The 12,165-nt window shown below is 36.3% G+C and overlaps 2 protein-coding genes across 2 annotated transcripts in view; one reads left to right on the forward strand and one right to left on the reverse strand.

The window, feature by feature from the left end:
• galla-1 (cytosolic iron-sulfur assembly component galla-1) overlaps positions 1-12,165 on the forward strand; it is a 194,175-nt gene that overhangs the window by 138,753 nt on the left and 43,257 nt on the right. The gene's annotated exons all lie outside the window — the stretch shown is intronic.
• ssp3 (short spindle 3) overlaps positions 1-12,165 on the reverse strand; it is a 52,970-nt gene that overhangs the window by 8,413 nt on the left and 32,392 nt on the right. The window contains exons 16-17 of the mRNA XM_034970654.2: positions 4,088-4,205; positions 3,188-3,379 (exon numbers count right to left, since the gene is read on the reverse strand). Of these exons, the coding sequence (XP_034826545.1) occupies positions 3,188-3,379; positions 4,088-4,205 (310 nt within the window). The remainder of the gene's footprint in view (positions 1-3,187; positions 3,380-4,087; positions 4,206-12,165) is intronic.

Here is a 12,165-nt window from a genome sequence, read left to right on the forward strand (position 1 = left end):
GAGGTCCCTATATAAATTGTAATAAGCTACTCGTTCGAAGCCGAGGCGGGTCGCTAGTATTGGATATTGTTACAGGACATTCGAAAGTCCGTGTAACTTGATGCAGCATAATAGTACAATCGCTCCCCTACGGAGCAGTTCTATTGTGACAGATGTCACTTGAACATCAATGTCATTGTGGCACGTGAAACAGAGAACAGACCCGAAATCGATACTGCTTCTCTATAAGGGTGCGTTCCCACTGAAGCGGAGCGGAGACGTAGTCAACAGATCTACCAGGTTATCTTTCTCCCCTTACAAATCACCATTCAATAATATTATGATTGGTCAAAAACACGTCTCCACTCCGCTTTACAGTGGACACATAAGTATCTCATTCTCCTAAGATTCTAATGGCAGGAGTCGCATTGCCTGTTTGTAACTGACGCTCTATGGACGAGGCATGGTGTCCACCCCACTCAAGAATTCTATAATCAGTACCCATATAATAAATGTGAAAGTGTGTTTGTTTGTTGGTTTGTCCTTCAATCACGTCGCAACAGAGCAACGGATCGACGTGATTTTTTGCATGAGTATAGTTAAAGACCTGGAAAGTGACATAGGCTCTCTTCTATCCCCGGAAATCAAAGATTTCCCACGGAATTTTTAAAAATCCAAATCCACGCGTACAAAGTCGCGGGCATCAGCTAGTCAGTTATATTTACTGTAAATCTTAATACATATTATGTACTCATACTCATAACCACCATGCTAAAAATTAGCTTATTTAATTGAGGAGCTTACGGTATGTTAAGCGATCGTTCTTCTTTATTGACATCGGATTAATAATAATAATTGTTAAGTTTAGCAAAATACATACCTACTCGTTTTTAACTATAATATTTGCTAGCATATTGGGCGCGTTGAGTCGGGAGTCGGGACTACATTTTTCATATCATTAAAGTCACTGTGAGATCCAAATTAAGAATTTATCTGGTTATCTGATTAGTTGGAAATCACAAAGAAATCCAAAAGTACGAATAATTGAACTAAACTCCATCTACCTACAGTATTTCAACGCTAGTTAAAGGTTTTTAGCAAAACCAAAATGTACAAATTTCGCGATATAAAAGCTAATAGAATAGAATCAGTTACGCAGCGAGGAGCGATCCCGGTTAGATGTGCAAACAGAATCGCCGAGCCGCCGTAATATATTTGCGATGCGCTCCGCAAACACCAGGAGTACGTACACCGGCTAGTGTGGTGAAAAATATGCCATCGATATCTTAATTACAAATACCTACAGTACGCGACAGAACGAGAAGGCAATCGGGGTGGGAACGAGCCGCACACCCGCACGGGCCCTGTGCTAACCTAGTGCGGGTGTGCGAGGCGTCCCCCAGCCTCATACCCTTATTGTCATCTCGACCTGTCGCGTACTATATGTTGGACAGAACCGATGAAATCAAAATAATCAATTTAGATTCGAAAAAATCGATCAATGTAGCTGAGCTGCCTTTATTAATATAAAAATTCAGGTTTTACAACAATGAAAAGAGTAACGATACGATACGATTAAGGTTTTTAATAAAATCAGTATTCGACTTATCGATATCTCAGACATCATTGCAACATCTCTATTCCACGGTACGGTGAGCAGATGATAAATTGGCTTCTTGTCTGTATTCGTAGCGGTTTTAAATTGATTGGCCCTACGTAACTTTATTACAAATCACAAGTTGCTTTACCATTTCCCTTGATTTTCACAAAAAAGGTTTGCTATTTTTAAAAGCCAATTTATGAACTTATAATGGAAAATGAAACTAGAATAGATCAAAAGGAAAAATAATCAAACTATGCAGAATCCATATTATAAAGTGTATGCGTCTGTCTGTCTGCTAGCTTTTCACGACGCATCAGTTTAACCGTTTTTGATGAAATTTGGTACAGAAATAGCTTGCATTCGAGAATAGACTCCCAGACTACCCACGACTTGGACCATGTAGTTTTTGTTTTTAAAAAATCCCGTGGAAACCCTTTGCTTTTCCGGGATGAAAGTAAACTATGTCACTCTCCATGTCTATAAATATACCCATGCAAAATATCAATATCACGTTGATCCATTGCTCCGTTACTACGTGATTGAAAAACAAACTAACAAACAAACACACTTTTCTATTTATACTATAGGTAGCGATATCGGTATTCTTATGAAGAAATATAAGAGCCGCCAATAAAATATTTTGCAATAAAAACTTTTATGCCATCGTTATTAAGTTCTAGTAATATTTAATAATCTGTTACCAAAATGAAGTAAAGACTTTTTTAGTGGGTTGATATGAAAAGTCCCAGAAAACCCCAATTAGGTTAATTGCAACTGGGCATCTACTTCCATGCTACCTACTTGGCAATGCAACGGTGCCCCTGTTTGCAAACAGCAAACAGAACTGTAATGATACTGCAGTTAATTAAGGAGTCTCCACAAATATTATGTCTGACGAGATGCGAGATGAATAAATTGTGGATAGCCTTGGGCAGCAGATTTATTTGTTAAAGTGATGATGCATCACTTATTTAATTTTACAGGTGCCTTTTTAAGAACATAACTAAGTAACAATGTAGCTAAGTATTATTATAGTAAAACAGAGTATAAGAGTTCAACCGATTTTAATAAAATTTGGTAGAGATGGTTTGCATCTCGGGGAAGGACATTCCCACTAAGAATTCCCACGGGATTTTTAAAAACCGAAGTCCACGCGGGTGAAGTAGCAGGCATCATCTAGTATTTTGATAAAGAGAAGGAAGGTAATCGATGACGCGACTCCCGAACATAGAAAAAATTGCGCGGCATCTTGACAATGCCAAAGGGACCTTATACAACCTCTACTAGGAAAGCTTATTAGGACCTTCGACTGTAGTAATAAAATCATGTGAATTGAAGAGAATAATTTTAACAAAAACCTGATTTTTATTTATTTTTAACACGATTAATTCAATTTTTTTAGCATAAAATAAAGTAGGTAATTTCTGCGGGAAAATATTTATGTTAAAAAAATTGAAAAATATTTGTCGTTCACGCCAAGTGACGTCATTAATCTCTTTCCATATTGCGTGACGTTAATAATCAATTATGTTAAAAATAAATAAAAATCATGATTTCTTTTAAATTACTTTTTTTAATTACCTATTAACCCTATTAACTACTTACTTGCACAATTTGATGGTCCATTTCAGCTATAGCCTTCAGTAAATGCGAAGTCCTGGCGGCTTTAACGAAATCTCTGCACTGGTCTAAAGATGCTCCCTTAGCGAATAACTTGCAGAACTCCGCCCGGGAACCGCATATGCTTTTGCCCAATGCAGTTTTTAGTGCTTGCCTTGCATGTTCGCGCTCTGTGCCCTATTATAAATTAATGACAACATTATTTTCTTATAACTTAAGTGTTGATTTTTCCACAGAACAAAATATGCTTAGTAATAACTTATAAGCTAAGCTGATTTCTAGTTCCATTAATTTTGAAATTGAAAAATTGAAATTGAAAATTTTCTATCGCCAAATAGGCTTTCAAGATTTTGGCCTGCCTAGTAGTCCAGCATTTTTTTTCCAAAACATCGGCCACACATAAAACCTATATTAATCCATAGCTATATAGCATCAATAAAAACAAGCATTTTATGAGACAAAATCTTCCAGTGTCACGTTTCCGAGATATAAGCTACCAAAGTTGTAGGTACTGGTAGCGTCATCTGTACAACAGTCTAGCCATCAGTACAACTTTGATAGCTCATATCTTAGAAACGTGACACTTTGGAGGATTTTGTCCCACATAATACTTGTTTGTATCGATGCCAGCTACTGATCGATATAGGTTTTATGCGTAGCCGCTATTTTGGAAAAAAATAAAAATGGCGAACTGCTAGGTAGGCCAGACTTCATACTAAAATAAGTATTCAAACCCCTTTGACTGACAAATAAAACTGATGTTTTGACAGATTTCTTGTACAATTTATTCCTCAGTTGAAAGTTATTTAGTGATTGAGAAATCGACCCTAAAATAAATATGTACCTATTAGGTATAAAAGTTTTTTGTTACTTGTTTTAACTTACGAAATCGGCTTGGAATGGATGGCAAAGGTCAGCGCAAATCGTCAGTAGTGTCTGAATGGTTTCGCGAACCTTTCCGGCATTTTCCGCGTTGGTTACGACGCCGCTTAGACAGATGTAGCTGAAACAAACGCTGACATCAACAACTTAGACTAATGTTGGACTTTGTTTATCGTGCTATTTTTTCATAGCGAGACTAGCTTATGCCCGCGACTTCGACCGCGTGGACTACAAGTTTCGAACTCCTATTTTATCCCCTTAGGGGTTGAATTTTGAAAAATCCTTTCTTAGCGGATGTCTACATCATTATAGCTATCTGCATGCAAACATTCAGCCCGATCCGTCAAGTAGTTTTAGCTGTGCGTTGAAAGATCAGCCAGTCAGTCAGTCAACTTTTCTTTTTATACACAGGGTGGCCGGGGATGTATCCAAATTACCCCTATGTCTGTTCAGCGATTTTTAGTAGTTTAGGAGGTATTATGGACGCCTAAGATGCCTATTCACTCTTGCCTTGAAGATATTTAAGTTAGATAGGTATACGTGGCAGGAAACATGGACACCGGTTTGCTTGGTGTAGTCTTCTAGAGCTTATTTAATTAAGTAATTATTTTCGCAGAGTAATCAAAAGAAGCATATCAGGTGATTTGCCTGCTTGTTAGTTCCAGTGAATGAGTGAACTATAGCAAACAAACTTTTTGTAGATATAACAAGGACTTCCGCAAACATCTAACATAAATAATTATTAAATGCTCCACAATTTCACTTAAAATCACCGTACATTCAATATCAAAATATTATGGCTTTCACCGTTGTGTTGTGTTTGGGGATCCGTCAACAGAACAATGTTTGTTTTTCATTCGGATTTGCTCGCTTCAGTTAAAGGGGTGCTGGTTAGTTTAAATATATAACACAGTCAGCAATTTAATTTCAGTAGGATACAAGATATTATACTCACAAGCCTACAATGCGAATATGACCTCATATATCTAACATAACTTAATTACCCTTCGGGTACAGAACCCCAAAGGGGTGAACTTAAAAAGTTTAATATGTGCTCGTAGCTTTAGTTTTAAGTTTGCGTAATATTTATCACCACTATATCTTAGAAATCCAACATCTGACCATCAAAAAGAGTTATTAAGTACCTATTTTGAATAAATCATTTGACTTTGACTTTGAATTTACTAATAGATATACCTATTGGCTCAGTCTATTTAAGTCAAGTAATGTAGTAGGCACATGAGAAAGCTTTAGGTACTTTGTGACCGATTACAATACATAAAAATATTTTGAACCAGTTACTAGATGACTCGCCTCGGCTTTGCTACAAGAAATTTTGAAAAACAGGTGAGGAGGTGTGATTTCCAAAAACCTGAGACTCGTAATTCTTAATTTTTAACCAATAACTAAATAACAATTTTTATGGAATACTTAAATTCAAAAAGGACAAGTTTATACAAACTTTCATGCCCCATTTAACCCTTCTCTTAGGATTGGAATTTCCAAAATTTCTTAGTGAGTGTCTGCGTCATGGAACCTAATGTAAAAAATTTGAAGTGTTGTCCTAGTGCCTTGATAAATCAGTTAATTAGTTAGGAATGTATTAGATGCATTAACTTTTTTTTAGAAGTTTGCAGTCATTAGACGTGTAGGTTTAAGTCCCGCCAATTGCTATTGCGCTGGAACCATGTTTCATTAACATCGGAATGACGTCATTTGAAGTATATTCAAGTAAAAATAGGTATACCATCAGCTCGAAACTTCAGTCTAGTGGTGGCGTCACTAAAATGGCGGCCACACGCATTAGCAATTTGCGGGATTATAACATTCCAGACGAATTTATAATTCCACCTGCCTATAATATCCTAAATGACGCCTGAACCGATGCAGTCCAGGCAACAAATATTTAAGATAACACTATCTTAACCCGTCACTCGGCAAGGAGGTCCAATATTATCGTGTCTTTACAAACTGGCCATAATACAAAGACGTTCGTAGTCACCTTTATAACAAGGTGATAAAAGTCAAAATATTTTTATTAGGAGTAAATACATTTCTGTATAAGGCCACACTATACCCGAGTGAATCGTGGAACGGAGGTTGTAATTCTAACTTTAAATTCCCGGCGCTCAAACGGCGCCATATTAGTACTTATTTTGTTTTTTACAACGCTTTATAGAGCTTTGTGCTTCGAACTTTATTATACCTGTTTTATTTTATTATAATCATTATTAAATTTACAAGAACTTTCATCTGTAAAAATTTAAAGAAAACCAATGTCGATTAGGAATGTGGTGTTTGATATTTTTGACGTTAATTTCTAAAAAAATTTGAATGGCATATTTTCTTGACCACCGCCGCGAGCAATGTGGCATTAAATCTGTACAAAACAAAGATAGAAAACATTTTAAAGCAGCAGGCGCCAATGATTAATGGCCGACGTCGCCCAATCGGGGCACGTTCTAAATCCAAACACGCTAATGGAAGACGAGCTAACAGGCGGCGCCTGCGCATTCAATGTAAACAGATAATGAAATTTCCCCGGATTTGGGTAAAGCGAGATAAAAATAAATATTTTTTACTAATATGCAAATGTAAATCCTGATAATAATATTAGTAACTAATTATAATTAGCTTCATTTATACTTGCATAATACGTGCAATGTGCATAATATATCTACTTCTCGGTCAAACTCAAAATTCAAATTAGGTACTAATTACTATAGACTGTAGGTTCCTACGCGGTAGAAAATAATGTACATCGACCTTTAGAAAGACATTTTGTAGAAAGACGTTTATGAAGACGTATTGTAGAGGATTGTCTCTGTCGTTGAGACCGACAAAACGACACATAGGTATGAGTGACAGAGACAACGCTCTACAAAGCCAAAACATCATTCTAAAGGTCGATGCACATTATACTCTGCCGCGTAATGTAGGTAGTCTACTGTTTGGCGGCACCTGCACATTCTGTGTTAATAGATAACGAAATTTGTACTGATCGACTAAAACTCACGTCTGTGTCGGAGTATGCCCGACTAGCTTAAGACTCGTCCGGGGTCTTTATTCATAGGACCTCTGCACGCAACGCAGCGCTCAGACTGCCCACTTACTACTGGCTCTCATTTACTACTACTAAAGACTAAATAAATATAAAACTAAATCTAAATTTAAATCTTACTTTTATACTTACTAGTTATATTTAATTAATTGTTTACTAATTAAGTACCTACCTACACTTTATGTAAAACTCAAAATTATTTACTATTCGGCAGAATAGTGTTTGACTAGAAGGCAATAAAATATTGTGACATATCTACCATAATTATAATAATGTACAAAGTATGTTTTCTATTATCTAAATATATAAAAGGAAAAGGTGGCTGACTGACTGACTGATCTATCAGCGTACAGCTCAAACTACTGGACGGATCGGTCTGAAATTTGGCATGCAGAAAGCTATTATGGCGTAGGCATCCGCTAAGTAAGGATTTTTGAAAATTCAACCCCTAAAGGAGTGAAATAGGGGTTTGAAATTTGTGTAGTCGCAAGCATAAGCTAGTCTGACACAAAAATACTAAAAATATCTCATTCATGTCTCGCAGTTTTTGAGAAAAATATAAAAACTATTGGGGAAAATCTAACGCAGAACTGGCAACACCATAAACGCATTCGCGTACATAAATTTATAGTGCGTTTAAAATGTTTTCGTTCTTAATTTCAGTTAGATAAACGAGCCGACCGCGTTTCGGCGCCTTTACGCCGTGAAATATGCCCCTCCATTACAAACTTCGTGTCTTCTTCGATACGTTTTTACTTTGCCCGGCCATTTGGGGATGGCCTGTACCTTACTTACCTTTTAAAGACGTAATGTTTACAAGTTCGGGTTTAATATTTATTTTGTGATAAATTACAGCTGTTCTCCTATGTAGAGTTGAGTCGCGACAGTTTTTATGGATAGCACTAGATTTAGAACTGTCAATTTAGTTTAGTTTCGAGATTGTGCACAAGCACAACACAACAGAATTACGCAATACATTACTTGTCCAACATCTTACTTCGCTAGGTATATAAAATGTCTTTATCATAACATTAAATAATTTAGCTTAGGTAGGTACTTTTACCTGAATGCTCTATAGTCTATTGAACAGTTAAGCCCATCCGTTGGAAAACCGGAAATAGTCGTTTAGACGCCTTTTATAAAGCTTATATGCAGCTAATAGTAGCGCTTCCTATATTTTATCTTTGAATCTTATATTAGGCACCTATATAAATTTATTTATAGTACCAAGTATTCACCAGAAAACATTAGGGGAGGTCAAGGTAAAATGGGCAAGCTTAGATTGCTCTGGCATCTTAAGTGCGCGCGCTATGTTAATTTCACGAAACGATTTATTTTAATGCAGGAAACTGAATATGCTTTCATTTTCCCTTATATATCAGAGTGACGTTTGATTTGATTTGGCAGTGTTAATGTTACAGAATAATTACCTATATCCCGAGCATTTTGCTATTCTCTTTTACACGTCATAAGAAAACTATAAAATTGTCAGACTGACTATAATTTTAGCTTCATACCGAATGCCTAAGTTAACTTCATTAATAAGTATGATGATAAGAATCTACTGTACATTTTAAAATGCAGGACTGACTACCTAAGTTTTTTGAACAATAACTAATTCATTTATTTATTTATTTAAGTTTGTTTTCATTTACGTACATCAATATTCTTCCTCCGAATAATAGGTACAATACAAAAGTTTTGGCAGGCTGTCAAGTGGTCTTATAAAGCGATTATAACTTACGATAAAAGTAAACTTCAAACAAACGCTTGCTTAAAACTTACTAAAGTTATTCATAAATGTTTCACACTTAAAAATTTAACTATGATACGCAACAGGTGTTTAAATCATTACACTGGCCTATAAATGCCCATAAAATCATTCAAACGCATGAAGAAACGACTATGCGAGGCGTGATTGTGACCGTACAGTGAGACATCAAATTTATTTCGTTTTAATACACGCAAATAGAAATGCAAATGAAGTCCAAACAAATTCATTGCGAAGCCCCATTTTGAACTTATTTATTCAATTCCAAAAGGGGTTCTGTTACATTTTAATAAATTGTGAAGTGTTATGGGGCTCACTTTTTCCTTCATGACGAAAGTTGACATGTCTAAAATATTTTTAAATAGTTTCCTAATTCCTAGGAACCAGGAAAGAGCCTAGTGGGCGTCACGTAAGAGAGGCACCGGAGCACGTTTTTTAGAGTTTCCGGAGCCTTTGAGTATGGCAACCGAGGAGGTTTTAGTGGGTAGATAGCGTAAATACCCTATATAATCCGATTTCTCCCCCAAAAAGATCGAGAATCTTAAGATTTCCCCCCCGTCAACAAAAAAGGATTTCCTAGGGACGCGGTGCCGCCACATAGCGGCCGCAATGAAGCTGTTACTGAAACCTTATCTATCTCGGATCAATTGCATGGAGCTGTAACTTATTGTCCATATGTTAAACTGCATGACTATTCGATTAAAACACTAGGTACGGTTTGGCGCAGAAAGTACAAATGTTCGAATGCAATTTAACGGAAAATGTAACAATTTTAAAGGTTAATATTAAAAAAAAATCTACTTGAGCCCTCATAACCGAACTCTAAAATTCCAAATACGTGCCATATTTACATATAAAAAAGGGGCGGGGAAAGTCGAGTAATCCGGATAAGTAATTCTCTCTGAGTAAGTAATGCGTTGATAAATGAAATTAAATCGCACAAACAAGTGCTGCCATTCGGCCCGCGGCTCCCCTTTCATGAAACCGCGCACGTATGAGCTTAGAGAAGCACCTAAAGATTATCGAAAGTAACTATGGAAAATTAATACACATGAATACACGCTCATACAGAAAAAAATAAAACAAATGATTAACTATACATAATATACCTAACGTGAAGTAAAGAGCTGAGGTAAGTACCTACCTATGTCCTTTTTTGAATCGTAGTGGAAAATTTCTAGTGTTTTATTTTATCAATCGTTAGAGAACAAGATATTACACGGTACACCTATTTTTAATTATATTATCATAGACGGTACAGCAAAATTATGGATACAAAAAAAATCACTGTCATAAAATATCGATAGCTAAAAATACCTACTACAAACAACCCTAGCGTAAAGTTAGCAAAAAGCACATCGCATCTCGACATGTGCACGCCAATCTGTCGCTACTTCTCCACTCGAGTATCACATGTCCCTTTCTAACACACCACGCGTCTGCATGTCTCATTCACACCCCCTAAGTACAACGGGCCCCATACTCCTCAATGTCGCGACTACTTAGCGACGCGGCGATAATCGTCATAGTGGATTGTTTTCGATTGTCCGATTCGATTACGAGGGTCAAAAAAGTCGATTGTTTTCATTCGATTCCGCGTCATATGTCACATAAAACACATGTGACCAGGAATATAAAAAGACAGTTTTTATTCTGAAAAAGTGTCTAAATTTACAATCTCTATATTTTATATAAAACAAAAAATGTTTCTGCGTGTGTCCGTTATAGACTTTGAAACCATCCAACCGATGTGCCCCAAACCGGTTTCATTAGAATGGCAATAATGCTAATATGGTTTTAGAGTTTCTTTTAAATTATATTTTTTAGCATAGTAGCAAACGCCAATATTGATTCTTCTTCGTTCAATTTTTGTATATTGATTCCGTGACTTTGCCTAGACGGTGAACGCTATATTTCTCTAGCGGATTACCACCAAATAATTTTATTCCGCATCTTGAACAATGTCAGCGAACTTGTCAATCTGGGGGAGGTGTAAGTCTGTGTTAAGTGTCGTGCGAACGTCCAGGTGCTGGGAAACACGACACTTGCGATAAATTGGGGATGAAATGCTGTAGCGCGAAACTTGTAATTACGATTCTTTGATTAATTTATTGTTTATTATGTTTTCTAGTTTGCGTCTTGTTTGGTTCGGGGCAAATTCAATTTCACACGAAGCTTTATGTGGTTTTATTATAGTTTCATATTCTAACTTTGACTTTAAGTTTTAAATAGCCAGGGATGTCTGAGAAACTCACCAATAGAATGGTTTTATTTTATAACATAAATTATATTAAACCAATTCCTATTAGAGCGAAGTTATGAAAACAAACCAATAAATCCAGCTTAAATGCAGGACTTTAACAGGCAGCAAAGTATTGAATCCTTTTATAACTGACCCACGAATAAAACATTACGTAGGTCCATAGTGGTCACAACAGCACAGCAGGCACCGCAGGACGTCGATTAAGATGTTTGCGAAATGGGGGAGTGGTTATGTTAGAAAACATTTTTATTGAGTGAAACACTCATTATTAACTACCGTTATATAGACCTTTAAAAAAACTGCCATAGAGCTTTTCAATCAAATTTTATGAGATGTAAGATATGAGTTCCAACAAAAAATTGCTAAACACTATTTTTTTTTATATTTTTCTATACACCTGAGCACAAGAAAATAGAAATTTGAAATTGATAAATATCTACTATTCTTTAAGTTAAGTGAATGCTCTGATATATCAGCACCTCAAGAGAGGCCGCACCAACAAGATAGTCTAACCAGCTAATAGAGTCCATTTCGTGCAAGTTCTACACAGCCAAAATGGCCACTATCAAAGAACAATGGAAACAGCTGATCCTTGTGAAGTTGAGATGGGATTTCGCCAGGACCGCGATTTTCAGAAATGAAGGAATACCAGAGAGAGAGTGACACAATTGAAGTAATTAATTTGAATACACATTACATAAACGATAGTTCAAACCAACAACAACCAAATGGATAATATTGTTCTTAAGAGTGTGTATGACCCGGGCACGAGTCAGGGCAGTCACGACCGTAACCAAACCTACCAAGTCCCATGAGGATACAGGGAAACCGCATTTGTTCCACGCAACTAATGGGGCTTTTGAATTAAAGTGTATTATAAATCGGGGCCGTAGTTTGCGAAATTTATTTATGTACCTTTGAAATAAAATTAGACCATCTAAAGTGACCCCATTCCATAATGATAATATAAATCTAGATAATTAACC

Source organism: Maniola hyperantus, chromosome 7, assembly GCF_902806685.2.
Source record: "Maniola hyperantus chromosome 7, iAphHyp1.2, whole genome shotgun sequence".
NCBI lineage: Eukaryota > Metazoa > Arthropoda > Insecta > Lepidoptera > Nymphalidae > Maniola > Maniola hyperantus.